Here is a 20043-nt window from a genome sequence, read left to right as displayed (position 1 = left end):
TATGTCAAACATTTGGGAGTCTGCAATGTATGGGACACATTGTATCAATATTTGGGAATCAATGGTCTTAATGTTAAAGACATATTATACCAACAGTTGAGAATCAAAGGTCTGTATGTGAGAGACACATTGTACCAACATTTGGGAATCATAGGTATTCATGTTAGAGACATTGTACCAACAGTTGGGGGTCATAGACCTTCATGTTAGAGACACATTACACCAATAGTTTAGAATCATGGATCTGCATGTTATAGACACATTGTACCAACATTGAGGAATCATTGGTGCATTATATAGTAAGCCATAATAAAAAAAAAGTTAGCCTTTGGTTTGACTGTATGGAATTACTGTTTTCATTTCATTATAACGTCAAGTATATGTCAATACAAGCATTGAACGTACCAATTACATTAACTTTACAATATATTATAACTTGATTGTACAGGTACTAAATGAACATAATTAAATAGTTTCGTATTGATAAATGCCAAGCTATTTTAAAATTCACCTTTTCATACTCCTTTCATGTTTAGGTTTTGAAACGTTCTGGGATTGTTTCCTTTTTTTCCATTATTAATTATAAACCAAACACAACAATGTTTTAAGATTGATACAACTGTAGACTGCTAAATAGTCAGACTTAAATTCAAAAGAATTAAATCAACACCAAATGAGCTTAAAAGTAATATATAATTTATCGGAGCATATTTAACTCAACCTGGAATTGTTTAAAATATGTTAGTAACCACATATTGGTTAATAATTTCTTTATATCTTAAAATAGCAAACAAATACATTTAATATAACGTAGATTTTTTATTTGGAACAGAGTCCAGTCTTAGAATATGTTTGTATTACGAGTTCCTTGCTTCTTGTAGTTTTGATTCTGAAGACAAGAATTCTTACAGTACTTGTATGGGGAAAATGTTCCATTCTATGGTATATGGGGAATGGGTATAAGGAATGGAGTGAGGATGGGGAATGGGAATAGTGTATTTAGTACAACATCATATATCCAAGTAATTTTATTTTGTAATAAATCCACTGATTTGTTAATTGTTTTAAGCATCACAAAGCTATTACTGTATCGTTTTTGGACTCTCACATTCTTAACGTCATTTGTTTCACAATCGGTGTGCAGTTTATATAATCTATAATGTGGAGAATAGGTGTTCATTTTCAGATTTGTATGAGTTTATTTACTTGCTCAAAGGTGTAAGCTACGGGTTAGGACTTATTGTGGAAGTATTTAATTCTTGGGCAACAATATTCATGGTGTAGGGGAAAACGACCAGTTCGTAGATTCTTGAATTCGTGGATTTGACAATTTTACAACAGAAACGAATGTTTTTTTTTACTTTTTGTTTGGAACGAAAGTTCGTGGTTAAACAGACCCACGAAAACCATGAAAAATAATACTTTCACAGCATATTATTACAACACAATGGCAGTCCTCTGCTTCAGAAAGATGGGATTCATGTAATAACAATATTATGGATGTCCTCTCTTTTATGTTATAACAACATTATGGATGTCCTTTCCTATAAATAGATTTCATTCGAGTTAAATCAACATAATGAATGTCCTCTCCTATAAATATATTCGATTCTTGTCAAATCATTATAATTGATGTCCTATCCTATAAATATATTCGATTCGTGTTAAATCAACATAATTGATGTTCTCTCCTATAAATAGATTCGATTCGTGTTAAATCAACATAATGGATGTCCTCTCCTATAAATAAAATTGATTCTTGTTAAATCAACATAATGGATGTCCTCTCCTTTAAATAGATTTGATTCTTGTTAATTCAACATAATCGATGTCTTCTCCTATAAATAGATTCGATTCGTGTTAAATCAACATAATGGATGTCCTCTCCTATAAATAAAATTGATTCATGTTAAATCAACATAATGGATGTCCTCTCCTTTAGATAGATTTGATTCTTGTTAATTCAACATAATGGATGTCTTCTCCTATAAATAGATTCGATTCGTGTTAAATCAACATAATGGATGTCCTCTCCTTTAATAGATTTGATTCTTGTTAATTCAACATAATAGATGTCCTTTCCTATAAATAGAATTGATTCGTGTTACATCAACATAATGGATGTCCTCTCCTTTAAATATATTTGATTCTTGTTAAATCAACATAATGAATGTCCTCTCCTTTAAATAGATTTGATTCTTGTTAATTCAACATAATGGATGTCTTCTCCTATAAATATATTCGATTCGTGTTAAATCAACATAATGGATGTCCTTTCCTTTAAATAGATTTGATTCTTGTTAAATCAACATAATGAATGTCCTCTCCTATAAATAGATTCGATTCGTGTTAAATCAACATAATGGATGTCCTCTCCTTTAAATAGAATTGATTCGTGTTAAATCAACATCATGGATGTTCTCTCCTATAAATAGATTTGATTCGTTATTGTAGCATTATGAAAGTTCTATCCCAGAGGTAGATGGGATTCGTGTTATTGCAGCATTATGGAAGTCCCATCCCAGTGGTAGATGGGATTCGTGTTGTAACATCATTATAAAGGTCCCCAATAGGAAATGGTAGGATTAATATTAAATCAACATTAATTAAGTCCTCTCTCAGAAAAAAATGGATTAATATTAATACATCATTAATAAGGTCCTCTCCAAGAAAAAAATTTGATTCATCTTATAACAACATCATAAAGGTCCTCTACAAGAAATGGATGTGATTCTCGATAAAGCAACATAAAGGATGTCCTTTCCCATAAATGGTCTGGACTCGTTATTACAAATGTATGGGAGTTTATTGTGATAAATTTATACAGACTAAAGTTATCTCCCACATTGGACTTATACCATAACATTAGATCCTTTCCTAGAAATGGATGGGACTCAAATTTTCAACATTATATGCGTCTTCTTCTCTGAATAAATTGGACTCAAGTCTTTCCAACATTATGGAGGTTCTTTCCAAGATATGGATTAGAATTAAGAATATCAATCATAACGATTGGTTTGTTTTATTTTCACAACGTTGTGTATACATATCCAACCTAGGAGAAATGCATGCTTATTCGTAATGTGTGGATTTCGTCGAAGTTTTTGATGTCCTATAACTTTGTTACAATTGACAGCAATCACCTTATATAAATTTGCAAAGCCAAATTTCTGTGAGACAGTCTTAATTAGAAATGAACATTCAATACATGTTTTACATTTTGTTCATATTTAGTTTCACGTACTGACTCTAACAATTCTGTTATTGCTATTTGAATAAACGTTATATTTATACTTCAGCCGAACATTCTTTACATTAGACCAATGAAATGACTTATTACATTTCCTGTCAATGGAGCCTTTTGTTATGATGATTGCGGTCATCTGTTAGTGTACGAAACGTCTTTTTTTATCCAATTTTGTAATTTATACCAAATGGAAAAAGTGAAAGTCAGATAAGATTCAGATTACAGTTTCTTTAATCTTACATAATTTGATATGTCGCATGCACATATATAATTTTAATCATATGTTAAATTTGAAACTTCTTTCATTATCGGTCAATCTCTAATGTTGTTATGCTGGTTAACAAAATAATACATTATATGTGATTTTATTGGCCACACGACCATATTTAATGCAAATAATTTACAACCAAGGTTTTATTCTACCATTACCCAATGAACGTCCGCAGTTTGAACACATTGGAATGTACATGCATTTTACCTTTTAATTAACAAAAGCAATAGAAAAAGACAATTAAAAGAAACAAACGAATAAGACATAAAGGAATGTTTCGGTGATAAAAATATATATTTATTTTTTGGCCGAAATACCTTATTATAACAACAATATAATATCATTATCGTGTAAACTTATTCATAGTTCAAAAAACATACCAATGGTGCATATATAGTTTGTTTGATGACTTAATTTGCAAGAGTAATCAAGGGCACCAAGGTTATAGCAGTAATCAAACTTAATATATGGATTAGAATGCAACTTATGTGGTTTAGTATATGTCGGAGAAACTCAAGAATGATTAAACAAAAGAATGTGCGGTCATCGTCCGAGAATTAACACCACCGAATTCCCGATAGTTTATCGGCATTTTAATCAATAAGATCAATAAATCCTGTCTATGAAATTTCGTATTTAAAAAAAAAATTATCATCCTACGAACAGCCCCGTTCTAACTAAAAACTATCGTAAGGAAAGAGAGGAGTACTAGATACGCAGACTAGGTAATGCAATACCTTACGGATGCAATGATAACATCAAAAGTATAGGAAACCTTTCAAGCCAATATAACAATAGCATAAATCTGATGAACATGACAAAATCCAAAACGGGAAAGAAGTCATGGCGATAGCCACTATATGTTACCAAAATTACATGATGTCGCCATAGATGGTCTCCTTCCTTTCATACAAAAACGTCTTCATCACACTCCCTTTACGAAACAAGTCTTGACACTCCTGTTTTTGACCCCACCTCATCATTATACAGACTTGTTGCCATCATTTTGGATATTGGTTTCCACAGACTCTTTAAACCAGTTTGTGTGAAAAGTCAAGATGAAGAAAAACCATCATTTCTTCCACTACCATTTGTCACCAAAGGTAGATTCAATTAATTTGGCTAACATCCTCCATCACAAAAACGTTATAAACAAAATTCTCCCATATTTCAAAGACAAATCCATTCCAATTATTTCATATTCCTATACTTCACCCATTGCATCCAAACTTTTCCACTGTAAAAGGCTATTGCAGAACCTCGAGATTGAGGACTTCAAGGCTTAACTACTTGACTGTTCTTGCAAAAACTCAAATATGGTTCTTTTGGTGACGTCGTCACGGGAGATTTAACCATCATCGAAAACACATATCCGCATAATATCCTTTCTAAAGGTCCCGAATACCGTGAACCACGCTCCATAAATTGGAATTATAACTTTAAAGTTATTATGGATGCCGTGAAGGACTATGCTAGAAAATAGATAAAACGAGAACAAGAATACACTGATTCTCTGTCAGCGTGATTAAAGGTTGGGAGGTCTTTAGTTTTGAAACGAATTAAAGTTTTAAGTAGGCCAATGAATGCTAAGGCTACATCAGTTTTCAAAGACTCCGCTGTAGCAAAGATATTGTCTATTATACATGACAAATATGTCGTCGTACCAGCAGACAAAGACAAAGCAACATTGTTTTTGTCAGCAAAACGTTTAGCATCCAATATTTATTATCAGAGGTAGACGTAGAAAATAATAGCAGTGATAAGACCTATACTGCTACCACACTCTTCAAAGAAGAGATTGTAAAAAACCATAAGTCTGTGCTATCCTCTTTTGGTCTCTCGACCAAGGACGATGATTGTGATTTACCGTTTATGTACTAGATTCTGAAACTCCACTAAGATCAATACAAACAACGTTTCATATCTGGATCTTCAAAATGTATCACCAAACCTCTTTCAAAACATATAACTTCTATACTCACAACTCTCAAAGAGGGTCTGCAGTCCTACCACAACACTTGTTACTGCCGCAGTGTTATTAATTCAATGTGGATCCTCAAAAGATCTTTTGAAGAGAATCAGTTCAAGACTATAATCTGAATATAATAGCATTAAAACCTATGATTTTTTTCAATACTGTATACTTCTATTCCCCATACCCGCTTAAATTCCCGACTTTATTATTATTTTAAACATTATACATACTTGTTTTTTTCAAAAACAGATGGTACACCTAGCTACAAATATATAGTTCTTGGTAGATATTTCTCATACTTTGTAAGAAACAATTCCAAGTCCTCTTCCAAATATACAGAGGAAGATGTTTACAAAATGCTGAAATTTTTAATCGACAACATATTTGACCAGTGTGGACGTGTTTTTCAACAAACGGTAGGCATTCAAATGGGAACAAATTGTGCTCCTTTAACTGCTGACCTATTCCTTCACTTTTATGATGCTGACTTTACATCAGATCTGATCCGAAAGAAAGAATATTGTTTGGCTAGATGCTTTAATATCAGTTTCCGCTACATAGATGACCTATTATCTTTAAACAATCCAAATTTCGGGGATTTGATACATCGCATCATCCCACAGAACTTGAGATAAAGGATACTACAGACACTGTGAAGTCAGCCTCATATCTTGACCTACACACAGAAGCCGATGGTAAAGGAAATCTATTGACCAAACTTTACGACAAATGTGATGACTTTTCATTCTGAATTGTCCACTTTCCTTTCATCTGCGGCAACATCCCTTCAGCGCCTGCGTATGGAGTGTTCATATCACAACTCACACGTTATGCCAGAGCTTGTCGAAACTATCTAGACTTTTTGCATCACGCTAGAACTCTAACCAATACGATTCTGGAACAGGGTTATGTTGAAATCATCACTACAGAAGTTTTATGGTCGTCATCATGAACTCGTGGATCGTTATGGTGTATCCATCTGCAACATGAAAACTGATTTATTCAACTGGTCATAGTTTTCTCTTCCTCGTTTGATTACCCCGGACTTGACCTTTTATGAGCAACTTGGCGGGTGTTTCTTGAAAAGCAGAGGACACTTACCCTACCGGTGCACCTGCTCCATGTTCCCAATTTGTAGTGGAGTCCGAGTTGCACATTTTCTTTATAAATAAGTTTTCATGGCACAGATGGATACACAATAACGATCCACGAGTTCATGATGACGACCATAAAACTTCTGTAGTGATGACTTCAATCTAGTATCATCATAACTCTGCAGACCTCCTTTGACAGCTGTGAAAGAGTAATCAAGGGAACCAAGGTTATAGCGGTAATCAAAAGAATGTAATCCAGGGGCAAAGACCAGACATAGAAAACAGACATACACAACCAAGAACATAAAGTAACTAGAATCATACATACAAAGTAACAAAAGTAAATGAGCAACTCGGACTCCACTAAAAACTGGGAGCATGGACCAGGTGCACCGGTAGAGTAAGCGTCCTCTGCTTTTCTAGAAACACCCGCCGAGTTGCTCATAAAAAGTCAAGTCCGGGGTAGACACACGAGGAAATGAAAACTATGACCCGTTGAATGAATCAGTTTTCATGGTGCTGATGGATACACCATAATGGTCCATGAGTTCATGATGACGACTGCAGTGATGACTTCAATCTTGTAGCAACATAACCCTGTTCCAGAAGCCTATTTGTTAGAGTTCTAGCGCGATACAAAAAGTCGTAGTTTCGGCAAGCTCTGGCAAAACGTATGAATTGTGATATGAACACTCTATACACAGGAGCCGAATGGATGTTGCCATAGATGAAAGGAAAGTTGACAATTCTGAATGAAAAGTAATCACGTTTGTCGTAAAGTTTGGTCAATAGTTTTCCTTTTCCATCGATTTCTAAGTGTAGGTCAAGGTATTAGGCTGACTTCACAGTGTCTGTAGTATCCTTTATCTCAAGTTCTTTTGGGTAGATGCGGTGTATCAAACCCCCGAACTTAGGATTGTTTAAAGATAATACGTCACCTATATAGCGGAAACTGAGATTGAAGGATCTAGCCAAACGATATTCTTTTTTTGTGATCAAATCAGCTATAAAGTCAGCCTCATAAGAGTGAAAAAATAGGTCAGCAAGTAAAGGAGCACAATTTGTTCCCATTGGAATACCGACCGTTTGTTGAAAAACACGTCCACCACACTGGACAACTATGTTGTCGATTACAAATTCCAGTATTGTACACATCTTCCTCTTTATATTTGGAAGATGATTTGAAATTATTTCTTACAAAGTATGAGAAATCTCTACCAAGAACTATATATTTGTATTTAGGTGTACTATCGTTTTTTGAAAAACATCGATGTATAATGTTTTTTAGTCGGGATTTTAACTGAGTATGGGGAATAGAAGTATACAGTTTTGAAAAATCATAGGTTTTAATGCTATTATATTCAGATAATAGACTTGAACTGATTGTCTCCAAAAGATCTTTCGAATTTTCCAGGATCCACAATGAATTAATACCTTTGCGGGAGTAACAAGTGTTGTGGTAGGACTGCAGACCTTCTTTGACAGTTGTGAGTACAGAAGTTAAAAGTTTTGAAAGAGCTTTGGTGGTACATTTTGCAGATCCAGCTATGAAACGTGTGAGTATAGAATTGTATTAAATTCAAATAATGCGTATGAATTCATTACAGATTTTAGTTGCACATTTGTTCGTCAATAACTTGTTTACCACATTCTATTATGATTTAATCAATATTCATATCGTCAAGCCATTTTCACTATGGCAAATCATTTTATAAAATACATTGTTAAACTGTCCAAAAATGCCCTGCAAACTCATGGTATTGTATCTTTGATCAATAACACTTATTATACAGTTCATCAATTTACTAGAGTTATTTTGACGTAACTGTTTGGATTAGATTATTATCTTCCACTTATTGTCATCCAATTACATCAAAGTCTCTACTCAATTGCTATCAAACAAACAGTATACATTATTTTATGTAATATTTGACATTATACCACAACACCGGTCTATTTGAATGCATAATCAATTAAAACAAAAATTAATTTGCGATCAAAATTCAGATATTAGCTAAAACTATCATTAAAAGCAGAGTATAATATCAAACACTATCAACTGAATTTTCATATCTTGACCTACACTTTGAAATCGATGGTAAAGGAAAACTATTGACCAAACTTTACGATAAACATGATGTCTTTTCATTCAGAATTGTCAACTTTCCTTTCATCTGTGGCAACATCCATTCGGCTCCTGTGTATGGAGTGTTCATATCACAACTCATACGTTATGCCAGAGCTTGTCGAAACTACGCAGACTTATGTATCGCGCTAGGACAAATAGGCTTCTGGAACAGGGTTATGTTGCTACAAGATTGAAGTCATCCTTACAGAAGTTTAATGGTCGTCACCATGAACTCGTGGATCGTTATAGTGTATCCATCAGCACCATGAAAACTGATTCATTCAACGGGTCATAGTTTTCATTTCCTCGTTTGTCTACCCCGGACTAGACTTTTTATGAGCAACTCGGCGGGTGTTTCTAGAAAAGCAGAGGACGCTTACCCTACCGGTACGCCTGCTCCATGCTCCCAGTTTTTAGTGGAGTCCGAGTTGCTCATTTATGTATGATTTTAGTTACTTTATGTTCTTTGTTGTGTATGTCTGTTTTCCATTTCTGGTTTTTGTCCCTGGATTACATTCTTTTGATTACCGCTATAACCTTGGTTCCCTTGATTACTCTTTGGATCAAGCATGTAATAACGTTTTGTTTATACGTGGTAACAGTACTGGCTGTGCTAGTACCCTCATAACATCGGGTGAAGATGCTGCCATTTTCTGTCTTTCCGATCTTTGTTCTCATTGTTTTGATATGACCTTGTTATTCTATATTTATTGTTTATGATTAATGTTTACTTTGTATAACACCTTCAAAGTACAGGCAGTACTTGGATTTTTGAAAAGTCTATTTTGAACGCATGATATTTTATTGTGTATGGTTGATGAATCGTGCATGGCAAAAAGTTAGCGTACAGTAAATATTGCATCATTAATGATACAGAAAATGTCATATCGTATATCGAGAATGCATTTGTTTGGTATTGTTGATGCTTGGGTAACACTGGTTTAATTTTGGCTTTTAGATCAAAAGGTCAATATGTTTGCTTTTCACGGACCATTACAGGGAGGCACAAAATACAATGGTCAACAGGAAAGTCCATATAACAAATAACAATACCAGGTTAAAAAAACAGAGAGTTGGAAATCACCGAAATTGGTATTGAATTGGAACAGATATTTCCGAAGAAAATTGTGGGTCAAACCAGGTTTTATAGCAAGCTGAACCTCAAGGTTAATGAAATGTTATAGAATCTTATAGCATTCACTGCATTAAGGAAGTAAAAAGTCCATAAAAGTTTTAAGGAGCATCAACCCGTTAGTTGAAATGACGGACACCTCGAATTAGGATCAAACAAAAGAAACAATTGTTGTCAACATTCGAGATTACCTTGTCGAAGAAGGAAAGACTGGCGTTAATGCTGATTTGACTAACTGAACGGGCATCAATTTAGACTGATTTTAGTTTACAAGAACTTGATAGATAATTAATTAAAATTAAACAAACAAAATACAAAACACAAAAACAAACAAAAATTGGCGAAAAACAAAAGCTAAAATATTCACACTTTACGGACTGGAATACGAACAACGCCCTTACGTCCAAGTCCAGCAAATTGCTATTCATTATTCAGTGTGCTATTGTCACGTTACAATTAAAACTGAAACGGTCTTAACAGCCGAATTAACTATAATAGTAGCATCATTACTATACAAAAGGTTGGGATTGTAAAGGATGGCATCAATTCATCGTTAACAAAGCGATAATACATTTAATTTGCAGAAATCAACATGACAGTTTTTTAGTAGGCGAATTTTTACTTCAGGCACACCTTTTTAATTAAGAATTTAATGGGATCTTCTTTCTCTATTCTGTAACCCCGTGTTGATTTTTGTTTTGGTTTTATATTGTTTCTACAATATTTATGAATAACGATATAAATAAATGTATACCACTGTTTTCTATATTGATGTCATGTTCAGAATGATAGTAAAGAACTGTTTACTTTGCTTTGTTCCCCAGTTTGACATTGCCAGCTTGACGACAAGAGCGATCAATTGTTTGATTTCTTTTATAAATGATAATAATAATACAAACTGTTTACAATCTGGACGGAAATAACGTTTTACTTATAATGAATTAGAAAGTTTCGACTAAGAGCTTCGTACATATTGATGTTCAACTAAGGGACTATGTTTTTGTTTTATTTCATAAATATATTACAAAAACAATTTTCTACAAGGAGATATTTAATGGCCATTGAAATTGACCACACCGGATTTAGATCCTTCGCCGGTCTACAGTTGGAATGACTTTAGGCATCATTGTAAAGTTGTTATCCTTTCAATCTTTTGTTACTGGATACATTTCAGTCCAAGCGATTCCGATTATTTATAGTTATTATTATCACTTTTATCATTATTAATTTTTATAATGCGCTTACCTTACATATCCATGTATTACATTAAGTGCTTTACATTTCATATGCTAATATGAACAATTAACATGTTGCAGCATTGAGTTGTAATTTCATTGAAATGCACTGAAAATGAATTTTTTAAGGACAGATAACTGTCAAAACCCTCATTTTTCTAACATTCTATTAAAACATTGCAGAGCAAAGCCAGTGATGCAGATATTAGATAATGGTATTTTTCAAATAGAAAAATATTGTATTGTCAGATCGGTGGGTTTTTGATATGTATGTTTCAGATTTCTCCCATTTTGCCTGATTCCTATAAATACTTACGCTTAAAATGCAATTGCAAGGTAATTTTTAATTGAAAAGCTTACCTTACGTACTAAGATTCGGATAAAGTTCCAAAAGTTAATAATTGATCATGGATCATAAATATTGTCATATTTCTTTCAGACAGCAACTTTGTTCTCGGAAATGCCCAAGCTCCAAGTTATCCTATTGTATACTGTTCAGATGGATTTTGTGAACTCACAGGATACACACGTGCACAGGTCATGGGAAAGAGTTGCGCGTGCAAATTCTTATTTGGAGGTGAATCTAATCAGGAAGAGAAGGAAAAGATTGACAACGCCTTGGAACAACAATTGGAACTAAACACTGATATATTTTTATATAGGAGAAATAGTAAGTACCATGGAATATTCAAGATGAATGGAATATGTTTTTGTTTTTATTTTTCATCTCAGAATCAAACTCCTTCCTTCCTGCCATAAAGAGAAACAATTTATTGATGTAAATGAAGATCTACATGAATTATCTGTACTATCTGATTACTGTTCATAAAAAGGGTTCTTGGGGAATACATTATGTTGTTATTCTTGGGGAATACATGTCATTGTTTAATCTAAACAAGAAATTAAACCTCCAAAATCAAACGTTCAATTTTCAATAAATACTAGATGCTTCAGACACCAAAACATTTTAAATAAGGGTAACAACAAAATTACCAATTCATAATCAGGTCAAGTACAAAATAAATCTGGCAAAATAGGTTTTATACCACTAGGGCAGCTGGTACGGCTTAGGTCGCAGTTTAAGCTTGTAAATAAAAAATACGATCTTATAACTATGGTCATACTACACTAGTCCATAAAAATCATAATGACAATTTCATGTCACAGATATGGGTAAGAAGATTCATATCCAGTTTTGTCTAACAGTTAAACTGATAACTAAATTTGGAGAAAACATTATAATCTGAGAAAAAAAATCATTTATGTGCATCAACTTCTTCAGCTATCGCCAGTTTGCATTGATACAACGAAGTACAAAGTTTGATTGATCTAAAAATTGGCGTGTTATATTCCTGTAAACTTTTCCTTGTTTAATAAATATCTCCTTCAATTCATTTTCCTTTCTTGTAACGGCGGTATCGCAAGTTTACTGATGAATTAGGAGTTGGAAAAAATGAAATAGAACGCAAATACAGCAAGATTAAAAAACATTAATAATCAATCAATTAAATTAAAGTAAGTGTCATATCTTGACCTACACTTAGTAATCGATGGTAAAGGAAAACTATTGACCAAACTTTACGACAAACCTAATGACTTTTCATTCAGAATGGTCAACTTTCCTTTCATCTGTGGCAACATCTATTCCGCACCTGTGTTTTGTTTGTTTGTTGGGGTTTAAACGCCCGAGCAGAAATATTGCAGCTATATTCAGGCAATGAACATGAAGTGTATGACAAAATGAACCTAAAATGATGATGAAATGAAAAATGGGATGGGACACAAGGACAATGGGGTCGAGAAATTTTGATTGCCACTGGAAATAGGGAGAGGTGGGTAGGGTCGGGCAATTTAGCCTCCTGTGGCGGAGCCCAATGGTTCCTTCTCCAGGAGAATACCACAGTAGGATTATTAACGTGCGAGGAACGTGGCATCTTTCCCAACACGGTGCACCACTATGGTTTGTGGTCAGGTTTTCCGTATTATAGCCTGACAACCCAGCATGTAACACGCCAGGGGTACCCCATTCCACCACCTGGGGCACACAACCCAGTTGCTCTGTGGGCAAAGCGCCCTAGCCCCCGGCTAGGGTTATGAGCACTATTTAGTCGCCTTTTACGACAAGCTTAGCGCCGCCGCAGGCCTATTCCTTTGACACCCGGACCTGCACGGGTACCGCACCAAAGCTTGCCAAAACTACGCAGACTTTTTATATCGCGCTAGAACTCTAAGAAATAGGCTTCTGAAACAGGGTTATGTTTCTACAAGATTGAAGTCATCACTACAGAAGTTTTATGGTCGTCATCATGAACTCGTGGATCGTTATTTTGTATCCATCTGCACCATGACAACCGATTTATTCAACGGGTCATTGTTTTCCTTTCCTCGTTTGTCTACCCTGGACTTGACTTTTTATGAGCAACTCGGTGGGTGTTTCTAGAAAAGCAGAGGACGCTTACCCTACATGTGCTCCTGGTCCATGGCTCCGGTTTTTAGTGGAGTCCGAGTTGCTCATTTACTTTTGTTAATTTTTATGTAGGATTTTAGTTACTTCATGTCATTTGTTGTGTATGTCTGTTTTCCATATCAACATAAAAAGGTATGGACAATAAAGATCATAATCAAAATATTTAAAAACAATTATTGTTAAAGAATTTGTTCTCGTGGGTACAAACTTTTATGGTTCGAGAAAAGGGGTCATTTGATACAATCAAATATTTGATAAACGAATGTGATATTTCCCTTTTGGTTGAAAATGTCGGATTTTTCAAACCAATGAAAACCATGGAAATTATTAAAATGTTATCATTGATACTTTCACAGCATGAAAAATAGCAACACAGTTTAAAAAAAAGTAGAGATGGAAAAAAAACAAACGTATAAATGCCCCTGAATTATCTATATGCGAATTCGATTCCAATTGTTGATATACATCGACAAGAAAATACATTAGTGTAAAAAAAAAAGAATGACATTTCAAAAACATCAACATTGTAGTACAAACCCTACAACTAAGGTAACGATTTTCAATGTATCGACTATTGGTTAGTAAAACAAGACAATGTTTTTCCTTCTTACAACGCTCTTGTAAATTTATATTACAATTTTGGATTTGATCGATTGAATGTTAAACCAGTTAGAATACATATCATGTGAATTTTACGCAGTGGGCAACCATTCAGGTACAGATTTGTCCATTTATATTGGGTCAAGTTATAATTTTATCTTTACTATTGTGGTGACAAAAACACCTTTCTGTGACAAGTACTTGTTTAAAAATGAGTTAGCACTTATAACGGCAAGCCACTTTGCAAAATTAGAACGTTGCCACAACATCCTGCAGTCACTCCTGCTAAAGGGAGATATATTTGTGATTAGCAATATATTTCACAACTCTAATCAGAGATCCATTAACATTTTTCACTGTCAGCCATCTGAGCCTGGTGAATATTTTCATTTAATGACATTGTCCCATTTATCTCACTTCTACATACCGCGTAAACGGGATTGTTTCTTTATTTTAATACGTTCCCGATTAGGTTTAATCCATCGAAGAACTTGTTTTGAAAACATATTTCAAAAGAAAATTCAATTTATTTCGGCTTTATATTCCCTTTAAATGAGATTAGAGAAACAGACAAATGCCAACGGCTGCGTAGGAAATAAGATTCTTGTGTCAAAAATGCAACCAGACACGAGAGAATTCTCATCAAATTGTTTAAATTCTTACGCAATTTAAAAAGGCCCAGAGCGCTTTCTTTTTATCTATTGAAATGAACCTATTAACACGAAGTAAAACGGAAATGAAAGTGCATGTATCAAAATGTCTATTGTTATATACATTATTATTCGACACAGCATTTAATATAATAAAAGTTCATGGAACAGATTTAGGTGCATTGCAAGACTTCCTACCGAATTCTTATAAAATTATTGTTTTGACTAAGAGCACCAATACAATTTTTTTATCTACATCATGCGATTCTTTGTCAAGATAAGAATACATACTCAGGATTAAGAATAAAAACGAATGTGGTTTAAGTACCATGTAACATCCAGATACTGTCAGTGTTAGAAGTGATACAAGGGGAAAATCAAACTCTACTATAAACAACCGATGTTTTTTCGGTCAACATACATGATAGTTTTATGACATTATAGTCATTTCTTTGGCTTTGGGCGTACAAAAGCGTTGCCCGATTTCATGGGCATATAACAACATTGACCGGTCGCACATTTTGAACATTAAGCGCTCTTAGCGATTCGTTGAAAATGTGCTACGTTTTTAACGCGTTTACACGCCAATGAAACTTCAAAAATGAAACATTCAATTTGTAAGTACAATATATTCATCTTCGCATATGTATTTATGATATAAATTTTTTTTATTTATTCTAAATAACTGCCCCCCCCCTTGTTTTTCTTCAAACTGAATAATTTTAGTACCCGATTCTATAAAGTAACAAGGAGATTTTGAAACCTCTTTACAGTATTTTGACATGGTGCACTTCAAAAGAGGACCCGGAGTGTCTTCGTCCAGTATAAGACATACTTAAACTTGAAATTTTATTGTAATACAATATTCAAATTGCTGACAAGTCCTTAATATATTATCATTGTGAAATATTATAGACATACAATTGTTCGCACAGTTTTAATGCAACCTGAATCATTGAAAAAAGAACGGACAAGTCACCAATTATTCGGTATTACAAAAAATAAAGAATCATAATCATAGAATACATGTAGTCGAATATACAAAACAGTTTGTTCCACTTGCAATCAAAACAACAATTACATTGCATACATGATTCTGATTGATAATGTACAACAACATGAAGTCATATGATGACTTTTTCAATCCTCAATTCTCACAATGTACATTTCAATTTTCAAGAACAATGCAATTTTTACCTCAATATTTCGCAAATATTGAATTAAGTAATAATATATTTTCGACCTCAAAGTTCAGGGTATACTAGAATACAGACAATTTATAATTTGCTAGCTTATATTTTAAAGATCGTACAATTGAAAAAAAAAACATTATGTTGTTATGTGAGGCCCATTTCATTATGAATACAAGCAAAATGTCTTAGCATATCAAATGAGCAAACTTGTGTAGTAATCAATGATAAACCAAATTTTCCTTAACAACCCAGGCTGAATCAGTATCCTTACCAACCCAGACTGAATCAGTGTAGGATTTCACGTAAGCCTGGCATTTTTTGAGTCCTTTAAAATATAGCATAAAATTACATACAATATTCATCATAAATATTGAATTTCAAATTGATATCCGTTGCATCCATATTTACTTAAACGTTACACAGAAATACAATTGAGTTAGTTTGGACATTTTGTTTATTAAAAAGGAAAGAAGCAGTCTTGAATACGTTTGTTGAATTCAACATTAAGTGTCTCAGCGTTTTATACACATACTATATAAGGAAATCCATTGAAGTAGATAGAGAATTAAAAACGACAGAATGTATTCATCAAAATGGCTTCCAGATTTGGAGACATAGCTTTACATTAAGACCGACATTAATTTCAATCTGAAGCAGAACAGTTGACAGACGAATAGCATGAATATAGAAATTTATCAAATGAAGAGTTATTTAGTGACATGTATCGATCAATCTTGATAAACGGCTAAAAGGCCTATTGTAATAAATGGATAGAACAGAAGCAATCAGACATTTGCATAGTGTTGCTCGATTATTAATTATGTCCTGAATTTTAACTTAAAATAATATTGTTTACAAAACCATTTTTAATGCTATGGAAAAAATTCTTAATTCTAAACACAATGGACATGAATGAAACACTTCCTGTCTATTTTTAATATATATATAGCAACGGAAAATGTCTGTATTTATTATCAGAATGCTTTCCTTTACATCAATGTATTACTTACTTGCAGTAAGATGAAATATTGTATCACACCAAGTCTAAATATTTCGGAACATCATTTTTACTGACTTAATATACCTAAGTAGTTTTTTTTACAAATCGCTGACAAAAACTTATCAAAATAACGTCCTAGCAACAGGACACTTGATTCGTGCTACTTCACTGAAGAACAGTCGTCATTTGATTTAAAAGCAACAGCATTCATCCGATATTTCTAAGAAACGTCCTGCCAATTCTCCAGAGAAACGTCCTGCCAATTCTCCAGAGGAATGCATTGCATCATCTGCCAATTCTCCACAGGAATGCATTGCTAAGAAACGTCCTGCCAATTCTCCACAGGAATGCATTGCTAAGAAAGGTCCTGCCAATTCTCCAGAGAAACGTCCTGCCAATTCTCCAGAGAAACGTCCTGCCAATTCTCCAGAGGAATGCATTGCATCATTTTAATAAGTTCAATATACACACAGCGTTAATGTATTTATCGAAATGGATTTTCTACCGTACAATTAATATAATTCCAAATTTGCATTTGAATAAATTTCAATAAAGCTAACTGTTGGCAGTTATAATCAATGATTTAATACATTTTATTCTGTCAATGATTTGTATATCCGTGTTTTTTTTTAAATCAATCAGTTCTAGCGCATGAACTTGTCACACACGGTCACTGTCATAAAACACTGCAAGCGCATGTAATTGCTACGCACAGTGACTGTTCAAAAACACTGAAAACGTATATAATTGTTACTCATGGTAACTGTTCAAAAACACTGCAAACGTATATAATTGTTACTCATGGTAACTGTTCAAAAACACTGCAAACGTATATAATTGTTACTCATGGTAACTGTTCAAAAACACTGCAAGCGTATTTAATTGTTACAAATAATCACTGTCGTAAAACATTGCAAGCGCATGTTATTGTTACACGGAAACACAGACATAAAACACTTTAAGAGCATGTAATTATCACACTACCAGTGAATGAAATTGTTACACATATTTACAGACCTAGAACACATTAAGTGCATGTAATTATTAAACTGCAAGTGCGTGTTATTGTTACACATAGTCACAGACATAGAACACTTAAAGTGCATTTGATTATTTCACTACAAGTGCTTGTTATTGTTACACCCAGTCACAGACCTAGAACACTTAAAGTGCATGTGAACACTCCAAGCTCCTGTGACTGCAAACCACACTCTGTAAAACATCTTGAGAGGTTTACAAAAAGAACAATGAAAAAAAATAATAAGAATAAAACTACGTAACTAATCAAGAAAGCACTTTTAATATATATATATATATACGTGAATGTGACGACTCTATTCGCTACACTGCTCCATCGGATCAAATTGATACAGGGAAGATAACGTAAACGTATAGAAGGGTCTGAAAAATTCCCAACGATGTTAGAACTGTCAAATTTGCGAAGCAAATTTTTGGTCGTTCCATCCGCGGGATTGGAACTCGTACCGCTGTGAAATCTATGGCAACACCGCCTGCACTAACTTGAGCGCCTAGACCATTCGGCCAGCTAGGCTATATAAAAATATAGCTTTCGCTGGCCGGGTCATTCCTCCTCGTAGGATTAATCTAGGGCTGTAACTTAGTACACGATGTATGGTAGTACGGGATAGTTTATCTAGGTGTTATTATGTAGGATAGAGGATCAAATTAATGATGTACTTACAAATTGAATGTTTCATTTTTGAAGCTTCATTGGCGTGTAAAAGCAAAAAAACATAGCACATTTTCAACGAATCGCTAAGAGCGCTTAATGTTCAAAATGTGCGACCGGCCAACGATGTTAGAACTGTCAAATTTGCGATGCAAATTGTTGGTCGTTCCCTCCGCGGGACTGGAACTCGTACCGCTGTGAGATCTATGGCAACACTGCCGCCTGCACAAAGTCCAGGGCCCTAGACCACTCGGCCAGCTAGGCTATATAAAAATATAGCTTTTGCTGGCCGGGTCTTCCTCCTCGTAGGATTAATCTAGGGCTGTAACTTAGTACACGATGTATGGTAGTGCGGTACAGTTCATTTAGATGTTATTATGTAGGATAGAGGATCAAATTAATGATGCATGTCACAACAAATCAATATTATACAAACGCCTCAGAATGTGACGACTCTATTTGCTACACTTCTCCATCCGATCAAATTGATACAGGGAAGATCTGAAAAATTCTCGACGATGTTAGAACTGTCAAATGTGCGATGCAAATTTTTGGTCGTTCAAACCGCGGGACTCGAGTCAAAAGTAAAACAATGACATGAAAATAAAACGTATTCTTATAATCTGATTGATGTAGAGTTTCATGTTTGAGAGTAAACTTTACTCACTGTTTCCATTTAAATGGGATTACTGCCTCGTTGCCTTTTCTTCATTCTCTGGGATTTCGAAGTAGCCAGATAATCGTTAAACTGAAATTTATTATTTATATAGAAGAAATGTTTAATTGTGTTCTTGGTTCCCCCTCTCTCTCCATAATACATTTCTATTATATTTCAACTTTAACATTTCACACCAATAATTAAAACAATTTAGGAACTACATTTGACGATACGTTTCCATATATTGTAATGTAAACAATGGTAATGGTGTATGCTTTATCATAAGCTGGAAAATGGATCAGAGAGTGTAAATTACGATATAAACACACTGCATTTTTCTCCAGTGTTTTCAGTATTTCTTCTTATTATTATATTTCATCAGTATTTAAACAAACAAATCACAGTTTGAATTGATATAACTATTGCACACTATACCACCTTCCCTTAATATCAATTCCTACCCAAAAACGACGAGATCTGAAAAATACATTTTCTGTCTTAAACGATGCACTTTGAAAAGGTGCTAAATGCCGAACCATGTCATAAAATTCAGGTTTTTAAATAAAGTGAGTCTTAAATAAAAAGGACTTTTTAATTTAGAAAAAAGCATTTAACAAACCTAAGGATCGTTCCATTGTCCCGCTATTATACTGGACATAAAGTTATTAAAGACATATTTGTTCGTGTGTTTCTAGAAAAGCAG

General features: G+C 33.9%; 1 protein-coding gene across 5 annotated transcripts in view; it reads left to right on the top strand.

Annotated features, from left to right (window-relative positions):
• The window catches only part of LOC148599879 (voltage-gated delayed rectifier potassium channel KCNH8-like), an 80897-nt gene that overhangs the window by 33397 nt on the left and 27457 nt on the right, over positions 1–20043 (top strand). For all 5 annotated transcript variants that reach the window (XM_088557654.1, XM_088557655.1, XM_088557653.1 and 2 more), the window contains one exon: positions 11522–11752. In XM_088557654.1, coding sequence (XP_088413780.1) covers positions 11522–11752 — 231 coding nt within the window. The remainder of the gene's footprint in view (positions 1–11521; positions 11753–20043) is intronic.

The sequence above is a fragment of the Perna viridis genome, chromosome 13 (assembly GCF_037379345.1).
Source record: "Perna viridis isolate PV_CMFRI_1.1 ecotype Kerala chromosome 13, ASM3737934v1, whole genome shotgun sequence".
Lineage (NCBI taxonomy): Eukaryota > Metazoa > Mollusca > Bivalvia > Mytilida > Mytilidae > Perna > Perna viridis.
Note: the sequence above shows the minus strand (reverse complement) of the source record. Positions and strands in the feature narration are given on the sequence as shown.